This window comes from Polypterus senegalus, chromosome 2 (assembly GCF_016835505.1).
Source record: "Polypterus senegalus isolate Bchr_013 chromosome 2, ASM1683550v1, whole genome shotgun sequence".
Lineage (NCBI taxonomy): Eukaryota > Metazoa > Chordata > Cladistia > Polypteriformes > Polypteridae > Polypterus > Polypterus senegalus.
In genome coordinates, this window is record NC_053155.1 from 154,561,156 (window position 1) to 154,581,369 (window position 20,214).

The 20,214-nt window shown below is 38.4% G+C and overlaps 2 protein-coding genes across 5 annotated transcripts in view; one reads left to right on the forward strand and one right to left on the reverse strand.

Moving 5' to 3' along the window:
- Positions 1 to 20,214, reverse strand: part of cmss1 (cms1 ribosomal small subunit homolog) — a 373,767-nt gene that overhangs the window by 297,389 nt on the left and 56,164 nt on the right. The gene's annotated exons all lie outside the window — the stretch shown is intronic.
- The window catches only part of filip1l (filamin A interacting protein 1-like), a 292,306-nt gene that overhangs the window by 237,109 nt on the left and 34,983 nt on the right, over positions 1 to 20,214 (forward strand). For all 3 annotated transcript variants that reach the window (XM_039744869.1, XM_039744868.1, XM_039744870.1), the window contains one exon: positions 6,265 to 9,058. In XM_039744869.1, coding sequence (XP_039600803.1) covers positions 6,265 to 9,058 — 2,794 coding nt within the window. The remainder of the gene's footprint in view (positions 1 to 6,264; positions 9,059 to 20,214) is intronic.

A 20,214-nucleotide genomic window follows, 5' to 3' on the forward strand; every position in this document is an offset into this window, starting at 1 on the left:
CTGCAAACATTTGCAAGAAAATGGCCCCATAGCTTTCCATTTATAGATGAAGTTGTTTTCAAAAAAACTATTACACAAATCACACTAAAGACAACATTTACAAAAACACTCAAAAATGCTGTATTTAAATGCACAAAATAAAGATATGCTGTATGATTTAACCTAACCAATTTTCTTTGGCCGAGAAATTAGTTTTTGTTATACTAAACAACTGACACCAACAAGATACCAGCAAATAGATTTCAACTTGCATAGTACATGACCATTAAAAAAAATCTTCCCTATGAAGCACAAGTTAAATTATATTCTATGAAGACTTCTGTCCCTATGCTGAGCCACTCTGATCCACTTTTCTTTTTGTAATTCAAAATACAATATTTTTGAGGGGAGAACAGCTCAGCTAAGTAATTACATGGGCATTGTATTATTAACATTTAATAATTATTTTGATAAAACTGCCCATTGCCAAGTGCTCAGTTGTGCTCCTGCATAAGTTGCTCTAGTTCAAGAAAAAAGGACAAGGTCAATGCTACTCAGTGGTTACGACACTCCACATATACTGTACATATATATATGTATTTTATATATTGCTCAAAAATTAAAGGAATACTTTTTAATCAGAGTATAGCATCAAGGCAATGAATCTTCTGGAATATTGATCTGGGGACTCATGCGTAAGCACAAAAGCAGGACTGTGCGTACACACAGAAAAATCCAGATGCAGGAATCTGTGCGTACGCAAAATTCCACTTTCTTCCGCTACATAAATCCCGATCAGTGTGAAAAGTAACGCACGTGCCTGGTGTCCCGCCCAAACTCCTCCCAGAATTATGCCTCTTTGAATATGTAAATCAATATAAATAGCCCTTAAGCTCAGCGTTCTGTGAAAAGACAACGGCAAAACCACGAGGAAAAATAGAACAATTTCAGCGAATACCAAGAGGAGGCAAGGAAAAACGTACTATTTGTTGGTTTAAATAGTGGTATAAACAGGAAAAGGAAGCTGATCGAGTGACATAGCGTGTCAGAGAAACGTGAAAGCTCAAGTTCACAAAAGTCGCACAGTGCCAGAAATAAAAAAAGAAGTCACATATCAAAGTCGCCGTCAAAAGGCGAGTCGTAGCCCACCGTCTGAGTGTCATATGAAAGCTTATTAGGGTACAGAGAAAAAAAAGGCACACAGTGGGGAAAAAGCACAAAATGTCAACTTTAATCTTGAAATTTTCACTTTAAATCACATAGTTTATTTTGTCATTAAAGTAGAACATCATAAACTTCATCTTAAAATCGTTTAATTTACTAGTTTCTCAAATCCTATCGTAACTAAAGTAGTACGTTAAATGCTTTGTTTTGAATTTGATCTTCTATGTGCTCTGTGTGTGTGAATCAATATGTGCTTCTTAAATCGGCTTTCTCGTTCTCCGACAGGACACAGAATCCATTGCATTCGTAATATTACAGCTCTCTGAATAATTAAAATACTGAGATGTATAATTGATATCTTTTTCATGATGATAGGAATGAAAGCATGTTATTAAACATGCTTTACACAGTGGCGCAGTGATTGAGCGCAACATTCGATGAAATTATTGCAGCACTACTGTCTCTTTCAAACGTACTAACCTCCATTTCCTGTCCTTACTTTTCTTTCTCCCAATATCCAATCGCCACACAATCAACTCTATAATAGACGTTAAGCCACCTGTAAGCTTATAACGACGATTCTTCAAAACTTTTAAGGAACACTGAAATATCTTCGTAGTAGGTGTTTAATTATTCTATCCTTCCGGTGTCGTGCCAGCCCAGCTAAAGTAGATACAGCACGAGGCAGAATCAATCTGTAAACTAGCTAGCGCTGCAGCACCATGTCCTCACATGTTTAATTATTAACAATACAGATTATTTAAATGAAGTTTTATCTGTATAATTTAACCAACATATTTTGCTTCATTTCATCTTAAAAATTATATCGTCATCATATGTAAATACGCGCTTTATAAAGTGGCGCAGGTTGTGCAATATTATAACTGTAGTGCAAGTTTACAGTGAGGTGATTGTACTTATATGTACAAACAGTTCTACAAGGAACACTTGATGGACTGATTGACTGTGTTTAAAGTTGTTGGAATGAAACTGTTTCTGAACCGCTAGGTCCGTACAGGAAAGTCTCTGAAGCATTTTGCCATGGCTGAGGCAGCATGTGCTTGATGCTGTATCCCGATAATTCTCTTTCCGATCAGCAGCTGCTGTGATTCCCCACTCAGATAAAATGATATAAATACTAAGAGTGGTGCAGTTAGAGTAATATGGAAAAAGATGTGGCAACCTTTAATGGGAGCAACTGAAAGAAGAAAAGAAGGTGCAGCGACAGTATTTAGAATCCTATGGCTATTCCCTTGACCATTATATTGTTACAGGTTAATTACAATCAGATGCATTACACTAATAAACAATATGAGGTTAGTTTCAGTGTATTTATAAAGCTGCGTCAGGAATGTGGATCCGAAAAAGAAAGATAAACTACACAGGAACAGTAGCACTGCTTTGACGCTGGGTGCCGCCAGTCTGCAAAACCGAGCGCAGAAATTGCGTATGACAGGGTATGAGGTATTGTGGAAATGTGCATGGCTTTACGCCAAGTTTAGGTTTTATACATCGCGAATTGAACGTGGAAACATTTGTATGCAACATTTCTGTGCGTACGCACCATTTATACATGAGGCCCCTGGTTACTTGTTTTTCACAGATGAGAGCAGGTTCACCCTAAGTACATGTGACAGACATGAAAGGGTCTGGAGAAGCCGTGGAGAATGTTATGCTGCCTGTAACATCATTAAAGTATGACCGGTGTGGTGGTGGGTCAGTGATGGTCTGGGGAGGCATATCCACGGAGGGACACACAAACCTCTACAGGCCAGACAACGACGCCCTAACTGCCATTAAGTATTGGGATGAAATCCTCAGACCCATTGTCAGACCCTATGCCGGTGCAGTGGATCCCGAGTTCCTCCTGGTACACGACAATGCCCGGCTTCAGTTGGCAAGAGTATGCAGGCAGGAATTGATACCATTGACTGGCCCCGAAGCTCGCCTGACCTAAATCCAATAAAAGACCTCTGGGCATTATGTTTCGATCCATTCGATGCCGCCAGGTTGCACCTCAGACTGTCCAGGAGCTCAGTGATGCCCTGGTCCAGATCTGGGAAGAGATGCCCCAGGACATCATCCATTGTCTCATTAGGAGCATGCCCTGATGATGTCAGACATACATACAAACACGTGGGGGCCATTACAAGCTACGGAGTACAATTTTGTGTTACTGCAATGAAATTTCAGCAAAATGCACTAGCCTGCCACATCATTTTTTCACTTTGATTTTCAGTGGCTTTGAATTCAGCCCTCTGTAGGTTGATAATTTTCGTTTCCAACAAATGATGTGGCATCCTTTCTTTCCAAACACATTACCCAATCCATATTAGTACAGATATCCAGCGTGATTTTTTTTCCCCCATTGAGATCTGATGCGTTTTCAAAGTGTTCCTTTAATTTTTTTTGAGCAGTTTACATAATCTTCATAATATTTTAGGGTTATCAGAATACAAGTATTTACATATCCTTTATCCATAAAAACCATATTAAACGTGATGGTAGTACCTTCAACATTCTGTAAACTTCCCTAATAAATGAGGCAGAACAAATAACGATGATTTCAGAATATGGTACTGTTAGTAATTGGCATGTCATGGAAAAAAAAACTCCCAGCACTAAAAACTGGTTAACCTGGAAATCTGAAACACATTTTGAAACAAACGTAATTAATATGAAGGTCTTTAACTTTAACCACTGCCTTGAAAAATTTGATGAGTGAAACTCACCTGCCCTGCCCTATGTCCTGATGCTTTGGTTAAACGCAAAAACTTTTACCAAATAAACTTTGTTTCACAATTAGTGGTTTAAGGAGAAATTAGATAGCACATCCATTAAAAAAACAGAGTCAAAGTACACTTACCAGAAAAATCTTATCTTTACACGACAAACTCACAATGTTCTACTTTTTTAAGCACATGTTTTTTCCTTAATAAAAGCAAACACCCATCTGAATTTCATTACACCATGGTAAATACTTGTCCTGTTCCTTTTTTTGTGGTTGATATACAAGGTATATTTTAGATTAACTAAAATGACATATAAAGTTTGCAACTTGACATAAATCGATCAATAATCTTTATTTGGCTACTTTCACTGTGTATTCTACACCTTATTTAAAACAAAATTAAACACTGCAATGCAGGTCGGATATACACTCTCACATATAGATTACATTATTTAACTAGGAAAAAACTGAAAAGAAAAATGTTTTAAATAAATGTAATATTTAGCAAATACCAAGAAAGAATGTCAGTTTTTAGAAACAGTAGCATGGTTTTTGTACAATATTGAAGAAAATGCTGAAAATAAAAGTTCATTAACAGTCACAAACAGAATATTTCAGAGTGGATGGCAAAAGAAAAGACCATTGAATCTCAACGAGTTGTAGACACGAGTATTTTATGATATCTATTCGTATTTAAGAGCTTTGTAGGCAAATACTAAAAAACTGTTTATATTACCAAATATACTTGATATAAAATACTTTTAAAGGAGGGGAGCAGTTGAACCAAATTAATATCTAACTTCAACAGTATAAAGTTAGGCTAGCAAAAAGAATGATACACAAAAATTGTTTGTGCACCACGGAGACGAAAAAAAACAAAATAAAGAATGGTTTATTGTTGTGAGCCTTCTTTTAAAGGGACTGATGAAATGCAAAACTGGCAAGCACTACAGAGTAGTACAAACAGGCTTCTAATGTTGTGCTCTTATTTAGATATTGCCAAACACTTTGGAAAACATGAATACCTAACAAAGGCTAGCTTAGGATTAATAACCTTTTATTTAATGTAGACTTTGTAAAACACATTCCATTCTAAATCAAATGTGTGTTGTGTATAAGGATTTGAAAATGCTACCTGTTGACCTAACAATCTGCTACTTTATAAGGATATTTTTATGACATTTCTGCTTTTCTGAATATGTATGCATGCAGTGTTCACAAAATAACCCTATGCTATTAATGTAGGTGCTCGGTGCCTAAGTTTAAAGAAAAGGAAAAATTATACTATAGTCCTGTACTTGAAAAGCCCCTAATAAAAAACTATTTATTACTGAAAGGTGCTCTTCAAATGTTAGATTATCCATTTGTTCATCAAGCCTGTAAAATCAGCATTTCCCATTGTTGTCAGCAGATTATAAATTATATAATTGTGCCAAATTTTGCTAAAAATGCAACTGACTAGACCGCACTGACAAAAATGCTTTTATTGATATTTATTAGCAAAACTTGGGGGCTTCGCGCCACCCCGCCAGCCTGCACTATGCGCAATTGTGAAAAGGGGGACTAAACGCACCCCAAGGAGACATGGTCGCTCCTTGAAAACCCCTCTTAAATGGTGATACAATGGGATACAGTTTTGTTTTTTTTTTACCTCCTCTTTGCTTGATCAGCTGCTGGCTTGCTGCTGCTGCCGCCATACGATCTGCATCTCGTTCAGCACTTCGAACATTTCAAAGCATGTACAACAGCAGTCGTTTTGTCTCACTGCCTTGTCTCTCTTCTCCCCAAGACATCCTCAAACACTATTCGATTTTTTTCACTGTTCCGTTATTTCACAAAGTAATATTTTCTGTTTGTTTGCACTAATGCGATCTTTACTATCACTTTTGTGAGACTTTCGAATTTTCCTACTTCCATTATCTCTAACCTGCTCTGCATGTGTATTGCGCCAACGTTTTTGAATTCTTTACGACATTCTACTTTGTCATGTACTCTGGTCCCGAGCACAGTTAAATCTCTTGGCACAAAGTCTAGTTTTACGGGACGTGAAAGTGTCTTTCTGAGAAGGTCATGTATTGTCTCCCTGAACAGGTCTCGTCTTGTCCCAAGTTTTTTGTTTTTTTATATAATAGAGAGATATTTTGTTACCTATAATCCTAAAAGTTTTCAACATGTATTAATATGTCTATAGTTACGTAACATTCACTGACAACTGCATACCACCATGAAGACATTTACCTTTCGTTTTCCTTTTACAGTAAAATCCATGCTCAATATTCATCCTGGAAATTTGCTAATATAACATTTTGTGATACACACATTATGTCTATTTTACTACATTAAGCATGCCTTATTTTCCGAATGCTAATTAATTTTTCTTCCATCTTCAGGCTCAAGCTGCTGATTGATCAAGAAAAAAATCACGGGGCATGGAGAGAGAAAGAAAACAATAAAAAGGTGAGCAAGTTGAAGGAAGAACTGACAAAGCTTAAAACATTTGCTTTGCTGGTGGTTGATGAACAGCAAAGAGTATCTGAACAGCTTGTACAACAAAGCAGCAAGGTTCAGGAACTAACAGCTAGCATCAGAGAAGTTCAAGAAAATCTCACCTCTGCCCGATCTGAACTGCACAAAGAGGAACAGAAAGTACTCTCTCTAGAAGCCAAGCTTCAACATCAATCACACCACTTTCATCAAGAACAGGAGGTCATGACAGCCAAACTGACAAATGAAGATGCACAAAACAGGCAGCTTCGACAGAAGCTATCTACCTTAACGAGGCATATTGATGAGCTGGAGGAAACCAATAAGACTTTAAGAAAAGCTGAGGAGGAACTTCAAGATCTGAGAGACAAAATCAATAGAGGAGAGTGTGGTAATTCAAACCTTATGGCTGAGGTTGAAGACCTTAGAAAAAGAGTAATGGAGATGGAAGGAAAAGATGAGGAACTCATCAAGATGGAGGACCAATGTAGAGATCTCAATAAGAAATTGGAGAAAGAATCTACCCATAGTCAAAATCTAAAAAGTGAGGTGGATAAACTGAATCGAAGAATCATGGAGCTAGAAAAGCTGGAAGATGCTTTCAGCAAGAGCAAACAAGAGTGTTGCTCATTGAAATGTAGTTTAGAGAAAGAAAGAACAATAACAAAGCAGTTGTCAAATGAACTGGAAGCACTGAAAGAAAGAATACGAGAACTAGAAGCTATTGAGGTGCACCTTGAAAACACAGAGATGTCCCTGAAAGAAGACCTTAGTAAGCTTAAAACATTAACAGTAATGCTGGTTGATGAAAGAAATACCATGACAGAGAAGTTAAAAGAAACAGAGGAGAAACTGAACACTGTCACGGATAAGTTGCAAGTCGAACAGGATAAGGTGACATTAATAACCGAAAAATTAATAGAGGAGAGCAAGAAATCTCTAAAATCTAAGGCAGATCTTGAAGAAAAATTGTACAATGCAAATAAGGACAGAGAGGAGCTTAAGGCCAAACTGAAAACTGAGGATGAAAAAAACAATGACTTACAGTGTAAACTTAACATGATGAAAAGAAAACTACAGTCACTGGAAGCCATAGAAAAAGAGTTTTTGAGAAACAAGGCCAGGCAAGATGGTAAAGTGTCCTGTGCTACATTTCTACAAGAGGACAACAAAGTGAAGGAGTTGACACAAGAGGTGGAGCATTTGAGACGGAAACTATCCGAGATGAAGGTGGTAGAAAATGACCTCCTGAGGACAGAGGATGAGTTTGAATCACTAGAAAGAAAATATGCATCTGAGCAAAACAGGGCAAAGACTTTAATGGAAGAATTAGAAGCTTCAAAAAAAGAACTTTGCAAATATAAAATGGTAGAGAAAGAGGAATCCAGCCAGGAGCAAATCCTCTATAAGCGCCTGAAAGAGGAGGAGGCAAAGTCAAGCCATCTTACCAGAGAGGTAGAAGCACTGAAAGATAAAATCCATGAATATATGACAACAGAAGACTCAATCTGTCAAGTCAAAAGTGACCATGTAGTGCTACAAAGAAAACTAACCCAGCAAGAAAATAAGAACAAAGAGCTAGCACGAGAAATGGAAAACATCACCAAAGAACTTGAAAGATATAGGCGCTTCAGCAAGAGCTTAAGACCTGGACTAAATGGTAGAAGGATTTCAGATTTGCAAGTCTCTTCTAAAGAGGTGCAGACAGATCCAGTTGACAATGAACCACCTGATTACAAAACTCTTGCTCACACAGAAAAGGCTGTTGTAAATGGCAAGTTGTATGATGAGAATGATTCAGAGGAAGAAATCAATCACAACAACCAGTCTCTTACAAAATACACTCCAACTGCTGTGAACAATGTCAACAACCTTAATAACAACAGGATGTCAAAGGTTTCATGGGGGAAAAACAAAGATGGTCAAAATATTCTAAATGGGAAAGGGAAACCAAGACAAAATGGAAACCATGTCCACCCAGCGGACTTGGTACTCACCCACACTCCTGGCCAGCCACTGCATATCAAAGTCACTCCTGACCATGGTCACAACACTGCAATGCTTGAGATCACCAGCCCAACATCAGAAAATTCCCCCTCTTACACCAGCACAGCTGTAATCCCAAACTGCAGTGGCGGGTTATCCAAGCAGAGAATCACTATCATCCAAAATGCTGCCCTGTCTCCACCTGGCAAATCTAAAGCATCTCCAACTTCTGAAGGACTTTGTAGCCCAGAAGGAACCATGTCACCTCTTACAATGGCAACTTACTCTAGGACAATGACTCCAGACTCTTGTGGTTCTATAAGTCCTGACAGGGCAATGTCACCAATCCAGATTGTAGCTGTCACAACCAGTTCTCCAGAACGATCACTGTCTACAGAACATATGGAAATGAGCAGTAGAAATGCAGTGTTTCGGGTTACTCCAGAGAGACAACATAGTTGGCAGCTACAGAGGTCCAACAGTACCGGACCCAGTGTAATTACAACTGAAGACAATAAAATTCATATTCATTTAGGCAGCCCCTATGTTCAAACAAATACATCCAGGCCTATGAGCCCTTCGTATATTTCTGGGCAAGAAAACAGGACTCCTGTTTTAACAAATGGTATGCCCATCAAATCGGCCAACAAAATCACCAGCAGCATTACAATAACACCAGCAACTTCCCCTATCCTAAGGCCTTCACAGATTACAGTAAGTAATGTCTATGATTGACTCCCAAACACATCCTTCCCTCCCACTCACAAGAAAATAAAAACTTTGAACCAATCACTCTTATCTCATATTCCCCCGAACCACCTGTCAAATTAATCATTTCCCTCTGTGTGTGTGCATGAATTATTTACTGTATGAAAACATTAGAGCAATTAGCAAAGGCCTATAGAACTCCAACAATAAAATTAAACCTGATACATTTTTATGTAATTAATTATCTGTGCACTTACTGTATATCCTCAACAGTGATAATGTAGCAAACTATTCAATAATGTACTGTTATCATTCTAAGTTTCATGTATTAATTGTCCAACCTACAGACTGTTGTCAGGATTTCTGATGTAAGAAAGGAAAAAAAACATTTTTCTGTGTTTTGAAAATAAATAGCATCTACTGAACCTCTTCCATGGTTTCCTAGCTTATGAGCAGTAGTAGTAACTAATATTTTAAAGGTATGAAAGCAGATGTACAGCAGTTAAAGAAATGTTTTACATTTTTCCAGTTGTGCTGAAACATATTAGTTACAATTACTAGATCAAAATCAGTGGACAAAACAAAGCAAACAAGCTATCTTTCTGAATACTATACTGTGTGGTACGATTCATGCTACTTTATGTGTTTAATATCTATAGTGCCTCTCAAGCTAGTTCCACAGAAGCAGGTTGGCTTTTACCTCTTCCTTTTGTAACCTGAAATCAGCTATCATACCTTGAACCACTTGCAGCAACACATCCTTTGTGGATACTGTGCTGAATTTGTCCATTTTCATCACTCTTGCTTTTATTTTACAAAATCTAAAGATTTCATGTTTGAATCTTAAAACCTGAAAGAGGATTTAGAAAAGCAGCCATTTAAACTGATGTATATTTTAAAAAAAAAAAAGAGTATTTTATTTGTTATTTAATGAATCAACGTATGAATACTGTTAACCAGGCCACTCATCCTCAATTTATGTAAATAGTCATTTCAGCTCACAACCTAACTGTTCTTTGGGCAAAGGTGGTCATGTATAACATTATCTAGGGGTCACTAAACGATTATGACCAGTGGTGGTAAATCATTCTCCCTAGAAATTCCTATGATCACTATTTAAATCCAGCTATCTGATAAAACCTGAGCTCACTGAATTCTAGTGGCCTGGCTTTCAGTTAGCACACCAGACACAGAGAAAGTCCTTTACTTAACCTGTTTTCAATCCAACAGAATAAAACCCAATCCCTGCCTTTTACAGTTGGCCCCTTGACAAATATTTTACGTTTCTTCAATAATCCAGTGCTCTGCTAAGATTGCTCCTTGGACAAGTAATCTACATGCTGAATCAGGAAAGGCAGTTGTCTGAAGCCCTGTGTTGACCAAGCTGCCAAATGATTGTTTTCTAGTTTCTTTGTTGCATTTTGCTTTTCTGTCTTTTAACTCTAATGTAGTTTTAAACCTATGAACAAGAGCAAACACACAGAACAGATTTACTAAAGGAATGAAGAATTTCGTACTTTGTAACAAAAATACAACTGAATAGTGCCTTTCAAGAAAGAATACCATAATTCAAGAATTTAGATTCCATCTAGGTTTAAATATTTTTTGTAAATAAGATATTTCTGTAAAAAATGAATATGTTTAATCAAGAAAATAAGTAATGCCCTTCTCCGACTACTGGTCCATTATATACCTGTTAGACAGGCAGACAGAAAGACAGACATCACCGTCTTGCAGACCAGCACATCTCAGACAAGTTTGGTCATAATTAGGCCAAAGCCAATAATTTCTGATATATAATCACATCGATATAGTATTTCTTGTTAAGTTTACATAGAATATTACGAAATAGGCCTTGGCTCAGAACCACTTGTCTCAGTTCATACTGGATACACTTTGTTTTCTATGTTCATGTCAACACCCAATAAGCAAAGAAACTGAATCACATATAAGCTATAGCAACTGGCACAGTTATGCCTCTAACTCCAGCATGTACAATATATTAAGAATTATTGACACACTATATATATATATATATATATATATATATATATATAATATATATATATATATATATATATATATATATATATATATATATATATATATATATATATATATGAGGGCAACAATGAGATGACCCCAAAACAGGAATGGTTTAACAGGTGGAGGCCACTGACATTTTCCCTCCTCATCTTTTCTGACTGTTTCTTCACTAGTTTTACATTTGGCTACAGTCAGTGTCACTACTGGTAGCATGAGGCGATACCTGGACCCTACAGAGGTTGCACAGGTAGTCCAACTTCTCCAGGATGGCACATCAATACGTGTCATTGCCAGAAGGTTTGCTTTGTCTCCCTGCACAGTCTCAGGGGCATGGAGGAGATTCTAGGAGACAAGCAGTTACTCTAGGAGAGCTGGAGAGGGCCATAGAAGGTCCATAACCCATCAGCAGGACCAGTATCTGCTCCTTTGGGCAAGGAGGAGCACTGCCAGAGCCCTACAAAATGACCTCCAGCAGGCCACTGGTGTGAATGTCTCTGACCAAACAACCAGAAAGACTTCATGAGGGTGACCCAAGGGCCCCATGTCCTCTAATGGGCCCTGAGTTCACTGCCCAGCAGCATGCAGCTCGATTGGCATTCGCCATAGAATACCAGAATTGTCAGATGCTCCACTGGTGCCCTGTGCTTTTTACAGATGAGAGCAGGTTCACCCTGAGCACGTGACAGAAGTGAAAGGGTCTAGAGAAGCCATGGAGAACATTATGCTGCCTGTAACATCATTCAGCATGAGCAGTTTGGTGGTGGGTTAATGATTGTCTGGGGAGGCATATCCATGGAGGGTCACACAGACCGCTACAGGCTTGACAAAGGCACCTTGGCTGCCATTAGGTATCAGGATGAAATCCTTGGAACCATTGTCAGACCCTATGCTGGTACAGTGGCTCCTGGTGCACGACAATTCCTGGCCTCATGTGGTGAGAGTATGCAGGCAGTTCCTGGAGGATGAAGGAATTGATACCATTGACTGGCCACCACACTTTCCTGACCTAAATCCAATAGAACACCTCTGGGACATTATGTTTTAGTCCATCCAATGCCACCAGGTTGCACCTCAGACTGTCCAGGAGCTCAGTGATGCCCTGGTCCAGATCTGGGAGGAGATCCCCCACAACACCATCTGTCATCTCATTAGAAGCATGCACCGATGTTGTCAGGCATGTATACAAGAACACAGGGGCCATACAAAGTGCTGCGTACAATTTTGAGTTGCTGCAATTAAATTTTGGCAAAATGGACTAGCCTGCCACATAATATTTTCACTCTGATTTTTGGGGTGTCTTTGAATTCAGGGCTCTGTAGGTTGATCATTTTCATTTCCATCAAACAATGTGGCATCCTTTCGTTCCTAACACATTACCCAGTCTATATCAGTATAGATATCCAGGAGGATTTCTTTTTCCCACTGAGATCTGATGTGTTTTCAAAGTGTTCCTTTAATTTTTTTGAGCAGTATATATATATATATATATCTCAGTATTTTGCATGTGATTATTTAATAATTCCCATTTTGAATTCTAATTTAATTTTGGCATAATGGTATTATGGGAATATTTACACTATTTGATAAAACATATTGGGGATATTCCTCACGAAACCAAATTAATTTCAGGGTTTGATAACACTCACATGTATAGTATGAGCACATATAAAGTTAAATGTATTTTCATTTACTAGTATGAAAGTTTAAGCCATACTGAATCAGGAATTATTATTTAACACCGATTCTGGCATTTCCTCTACTTCACCGGAAATCCTTATAAATACTGATTATCTTAAAAATTACAAAGTAAGAACCTACAAAGAGAGAAAAATTCTTAAGTAATTGTCCTTCTTCATGAGAATATCAGCATCTTCTATATTTTGTTGAGTAGTCTACACTTCTACATAGCAGCTATAATAATAAAAACAGTTATGCTTTTAAAGTTGTGTAAAGTATTCTACAGGATAAAGGGACAATGACCATCTTAAATGAAACAGCAGCAGGGTGAGACACTATGATCTGTACAGCATAGTACATCCTGGTGGAATAAAAGACACATTGTATTCCTTGGGATTAATCAGAACAATAAGATGACACAAATCTGCCCATAACTCAAGCCACTTTTGATTATCTCAACAACTACAGTGTGTTACAAATGTCTATAAAAGAAAACCTACACACCTTTAATAACAAGAACTTTTAGCTCCTGACCACGCAAAGAGCAAACTGTGCATATTGTATACTTTCAAACAAAGAATCCATTGTAAATTTAAGAAAAAGGTTAAAAAAAAGAAGTTTAGAAGTATGTAACATACTGTATGTCTGTGATGCTGAATATTTGTTTAATGGGTTCCATCTTTTTATTGTGTCTGTTCAATTTTTGATAAAGAGGCCAGGATATTTTTGCATTAATAGTACATTTTAAAAATTTCTACATTTAGGTGCAAAATGTAAACTATTATATACAGAAACATTTAAAGTGTGAAAATTAATTTTAAATGTGACATTAAAAATGTATTACACATATGACAATGAGAATATCAATAGATGTTAGATGCACAATTCTAGGATTCTACATGCATATCAAAACACAAAATTACTTCAAGGAGGAGAAAGTGGTTTGCGGTATAATGTGACGTGCACAATGAGGGCAGTAAACAAAAGCATTGCTGGCAGCGCTCAAATAGCACTTTACAAGCAGTAACTAAGCCTTTATGGACTCTTAACATCCACTAATAAGTACAGTGGAACCTCGGTTCACGACCATAATTCGTTCCAAAACTCTGGTCGTAAACCGAATTGGTCGTGAACCGAAGCAATTTCCCCCATAGATTTGTATGTAAATACAATTAATCCGTTCCAGACCGTACAAACTGTATGTAAATATGTAAATATATGTAAAGATTAAGCACAAATACTGTATAGTTAATTGCACCTTAGAATGCACAGTGTAATAGTAAACTAATGTAAAAACAATGAAGGCTCCCTACTCAGCTACACAAGCAGGCTCGCTCGCGCTCTCTCTCTCTCACTCTCTGTAGCACACCCCCTCACTGTCAGCGGCACACGCTCGCTCGCGCTCTCTCTTTCTCTGTAGCACACACACACACACACGTCAGCAGCACGCGCTCACTTTCTCTGTATGTAGCGCACACACGCCCTCCCCCCCTCTGTCAGTAGCACGCCCTCGTGCTCTCTCTCTGAGCTCGCTCGCTCGTGCTCTTTCTCTCTCTGAACAGAGGGGAACATTTGAACAAATCCGAACTTTAATTTAATAACCAACCACAAGCAACCAAAAAACATTGCAGGAGTTCATGCTAATAGCCTTACAGCCCGATCGCTGTAAACACTTTTTTTAAAATGAGTTTTAAGCACAGCGGAAAAAAAGGAACATTAGAACAAATCCGAAATTTATTTAAAAACCAACCACAAGCAACCAAAAAAGTAAGAAGATCACGCTATTTTAGCCGTACAGCACGATTGCTTTAAACACTTTTTTTAAAATGAGTTTTAAGCACAGCGGAAAAAAAGGCACATTTGAAAAAAGAGAAAAAGTAACATTGCAACTAATCACGCTATGAACAACTCCATCTGTAAACACTTTCATGAGTTTTAAGCACAGGGAAAAAGCGAACATTTGGAAAAAAAAGTAACATTGCAACTAGCTGGTGGGAGCCAAAGCCTCATGCAGCCATTCCAAAAAGAAAATCCTTGTGACCCAACCCTTCGTGTTTGCCCTCCACATTACTGGCAGTCTGGCTTTGTTTACATTGTGCTGCTTGAAAGCACGAGGGTTCTCAAATTGGTAAATGAGTAAACTGGTATCACCTCTTGTAATTTCTTTCTTTACTTCGATTTCAATTTTCTTCAAAACTTTCTTCTCACCACTTTTCACTTGCTTAGAAGCCATAGTTAACTGCAAAAGCACACAAAATACTGTACAGCACAAAAAGAGTGCAGGTAAAGCATGCAAGTCTGACTGAGAACAATGAACAGGGAGCAGCTCTGCTTAAATGAACCAGCCAGGCAGGCACACGGCTCGCTCGCTTTTTCTCTCTCTCTTTCTCTCAGCCTGCCTGCCTGTGCCGGGGGGTGGAGTTAGGGGGATGATTTGCATGCACGTACTGCCTGCTTCTCAGAGAGAGAGAGAGTCTCAGCTGTAGCCCCCCCCAGAAGGCAGGCAGTAAGTGCACGCGAACCATCCTCCCACCTCCACTCCCCGGCACAGGCAGGCAGGCAGATAGGCAGGCAAACACGTGCAGCAATCTCCCCCTCCCCCTCCCCAGCAGGCACGTGGCTCGCTCGCTCGCTCGCTCTCTCTCTCAGCTACAGGCAGGCAGTCTGACCGAGAACAATGCAACATGTGCGGAAATCATCGGCGCCCACAAACCGAAAGGGAAACTGGCTTGTTCGTATACCGAGTGTGTGGTTGTGACCTGTTTGGCGAACTATTTGGTCGTGAACCGAGTTGTACGTGAACCAAGATGTTCGTGAACCGAGGTTCCACTGTATAGGTTAATGAATCTGTTATGCCGAAACAAGTAAACTATTTTGTTGTACTTGCTCTTGTAATAGGAAATCACTCCTTAGTGTCTTTCCCAACACATAGCAATGGCAAGAAATCAAGAAAGAATAAAAAATAATTAATTTGCCCAAACAAATAAATATAGAAAAAATATCCCAGTGCAAGCTGGGAAACATGAAGGCACAGTGGAAAACCATGTGGCCTAACACATCTAATGCAGCTTTTCAATGAGGAATACACGTTTCCCCATGTCTGTACAAGTTATCCTAAAAGAGTTTAAGAGTTAATCTCACAAATTCCCAAAGATTTTACAAGTTAAACATCAAATCTAATCAGTATGGATGTGTGAATGAAAAGGTTCTGCAATTAACTTCTACCCTGTCCATAGCACATTCCTGTCTATAATGACTCAAAGCTGCTAGAAAGGTTTTGACCCAATCCTGACTCAATGGATTCCCTCCACTCCTAGAAATAAGTGAGTTTGAGACTGCTGTGGTATTAACAAATTTACAGCAAAACAGCTCACTGCTGCAATATGTTTTACTACACAAATGTAATTCCTATTAGCTGGTGTAGCATTTATATTTTCCACAAAGCTTTCTTACTATCTACCTTTGCTACTCTTTATATTATGTCTTTTTCTCTCCCTGCACTTAAATACCACAGCTACCTTTAATTAGCTGGATGTATGCAATTGTAAATATTCAAACAGAGTCACTGATTACATTCCCAGATCAAAGGCATATGAATAAACTTCAGTTGGTCACTCTAAATGATCACACCTGACCATAATCTGCAAAATAAACTAGTTACTACAGTACTATAAGAAATTCTATAAACAAGCAGCAAAAACGGACTAGGTGGGTTCCTAGGTCTAAATCATGAGTCAAATGAATTCCCCCAAACAATGAATATCTGATGAAATCAAGAATAACATGTAAAATACAAAAATGAAGACACAAGTCTAGATTTTAGCCAGGATGAAGAACTGCAAGATGTATACAAATGTATTCATTGACGAAAGAAAAAAAAATGAAAAAAAAGAAAGGAATACATTCAGTTGTGACCTCTGATCATCTATTAGCGGCCATGCATGCTGCCTGCATCTATTTTCAGACAGACTCCTGTCTGTGGTAGTTCATTGATATGAAGACAACTACCTTGAGAAAAAACTGGTCCCATCCCTCCCTCAGGTTCATGAAAATTCCATCTCTTTACATCAAAAGGTCAATGAATGCAACAAAACAAAAATAATTCCAAAACCGATATTTAAAAGTATAAAATAAGTAAATAAAAAACACAGAACTCATTCCACACAGGTAGCAACCAACTACAGGTATATATTACAAGTAACTGCAAAAACGCAGTGTACTGTAGAACTGATAAACTGGATCTCACCAAAGTCATTCTACTGTAGTATTAAACTATAATGACAAGGTTCAACTGCATTATATGTGATGAAATACATATTTCATTATGTAAATTATAATCAACTGTGGTGAACTTAATATACCCTCCTCTGTGGTATGGCCTAACTACTTCAAATTATTTTATAAACTTTCTCATTTACCCTATGAATGTGTTACAAAAAATGCATTGTGACTTGATGTTCTGTTGTACCCCAGAAACCTTGTGGTAACAGTTCTAATTATACTGGCATACATTAAACAGCATGGACAGAACAACAGGTAAACACCATTTGTGCCATAATCTATGAATTAAAAACATCCTGTTATAAAATGAACTCAATTGTTTAAATACACCATGTAGTTCATATATTAATTTATACTGTATAGTCTCTAATGTTACATTTCAAGCAAAAACAAACAAGGCTACATTCATTAAAATCATCACAGAAAGCCAAAATGTACCAGTGTTTAAGAACAAAGTACTCCTCCATGTTATCCTACTGAAATAATGTATTAGTGTACAGATTACGCCATCCAAAGTTTAACATTTTGCCTACAGCCAAAAAAAAGCATCCCTACATGAATAAAGGGCTCCCTGCATCTATTTTAACCTTTATTGCTATTCCTCTTTTAATATACTGTATATCTTTTCAAGATCTCTAATTCCAATAATAGATTACTGTTTCTCATGGCAAATTTTATGATACCTCATAAATGTAGACAAAGGGAAGTTATTAATACGGGTTTTTGGATGACTATTGTATGTACACGAGAAAAAAAGTGGTTTTATTTTTTACAGTTAATTGGAAATAATAAAGTACTAGGCTTTTCTTATTCACAGTGTCCAGAGATTATATCTTAGCTACTTTCAGTTTGCAATTACATGAATAAAAATAATTGTAAAATGTTATTTGCCTTTAGGGCAGGTGTATCAAGCTTGATTTTACGGAAGGACAAACATAACATATAGTATATACCCGATACGGGTCAAAACAGATCAACACATTACTGACATTTTTACTTTGCAGACAAGACACACACCTACCTCTCTGCTCATTACAATCATATATTCTGCCTCACGTCTCCCTTGAAACTGTCTTCTCCCTTTATCAGCTTTTCTTTTCTTGGACACTGCAGTGGGGTTGGAAAGCTACGAGCAGTGAAAGGACCAAAATCATCACTGACATCATCAAAATTAATGTCAATGTCAGGGCCAGTTCTAGTATTTTTTTTGCTGCCCTAGGCAAAACTGTAAATGGTGCCACCTAATTTACCCCATTATGTCATGTAGGAAATTGAGATTTTATCCTTTGATACATTACTGAACCTATGTTACAATTTCCTTGTAACCTGGTAGTTTACATTAGACAAAACAGATTTATAGATTTACATTCATGTATTGTATGAATTTCACGCAAACTATAGATATTTCTTTCTGTGACTTTCACAATTCTTGCATGCCATAAAAAGCTAGCTATTTACTGCAGGCATTGGGTAAATGAATATAAATTCGACTACTAAAAAAAAAAAAAGGTTAATGATGGTAGTTCCTTTTTACAAACAGAATACCAGTTTAAAAATTATGTTTAATTAAAAGTTCTTCACAATTCAAAAAATAGAAATCACTTAAATTCAAAACTGTTCTTTTTCTATTTTTCATCTTTGTGAACTCAGAAGCAATATCTTTTACATTCACTGTTTGCATTAGTTCATTCTCCACTGTTAAAAGTGCTTAATTATATGAAATGTAAGGATTATATACTGTGGCCCCCGGCCGGGATGCCCAGGAGGACGTGAGGAGGGCTTGTGCCTCCTCCAGACCGCGAGGGGGCGTCCGTCCTGGTTCTATTGGGAGCCACGGGTCGAGGGCATGGAAGCCCTACCCTGTAGGGGCCCGTGGTTACCGCCAGGCGGCGCCCCGATGCCGGTTCATCCCGTGTGGCCCTCGGCGGGATGGAGCCCGGCGGGGCGCTTAGAGGACCGGAGGAGGGCGTGTGCCTCCTCCAGAGCAGTGGGGCGTCCGTCCTGGTTAGACAGGGGCCTCGGGTACAGGGCTTGGAAGCCCAGCCCTGTAGGGACCCGTGGCCACCGCCAGGCGGCGCCCCAGTGCCTGTTTATTCCGGGAGCCGGCACTTCCGCCACACCAGGAAGTGCCGGGGAAGACGACGCGAGACACAGATGGCTTCCGGGTGCACGGCCGGCACTTCCGCCACACAGGGGTGTGGCCGCTGTTAAGTGCTGGGAAGCAGCTGGAGCCCATCCGGCTCCCCATAAAAGGGGCCGCCTCCCTCCAGTCGGTGGTGGAAGTCGGGAGGCAGAAGGACTGAGCTGGAGAGAGGGACGGGAGGCGGCCAGGACAAAGGCAAAGAGACTGTGGGCCCTGGACTTTGGGGGAATCAGTGCAAGAGGCACTGGGGGTGCACGTGAGCACAACCTTTGTAAATAGTGTAAATAAAGTGTGTTGGGTGAAAACATGTCGTCCGTCTGTCTGTGCTGGGACCAGCGTTCACAATACATTATTACGGACACACATGACTGCTACATTTTATGATCAGACTTTTCTATAATTTCACAAGGTATTCATGTTAATACCAATATTGAATAATAATAACTACTATACTGATATAAAAATCCTAATATGGACTTGTATATAGTATTAAATATACAATTCAAGAAATACCAAGGTTATAAAGTTTGGGCTGACCGGTTTGGAAATTAAACAGTAATCTGGTCTTGGAGCATTTCTGTTCATTATCTAGTTCAGTAAAGTATTGTAAGGATTTATAATGTGCACACATAAATGATCCTTCTAACACCACTGGCAATGGCAATGAACTTTGCTTGCAAAATAAAAGAAACCCAAAGAAAAACACTGCATAAAATCAAAAATTCTGCATCAGTGTGGAAGTTAGGATGTGAAATAAGACAAGGAGCAAACCTGAGAAAGAGCACAAGGGGTCAACAGTAAAAACTATAAACTGAACCTGAAGAAAATGGACATTCAGTATAAAGAGCACATCTGAAGTCAAATACATTGCATTCTAGGATTTGGAAGACAACTCATAAAGAGGTTATGTATGTACCCTGGTCAGTTCATAAAGTCAATAGAGAGCAGCAGTCTAGACACAAGCAAGAATTTGTAGCTAAAACAAAGCACATTCATTTATCCAAGCTTTAAAATG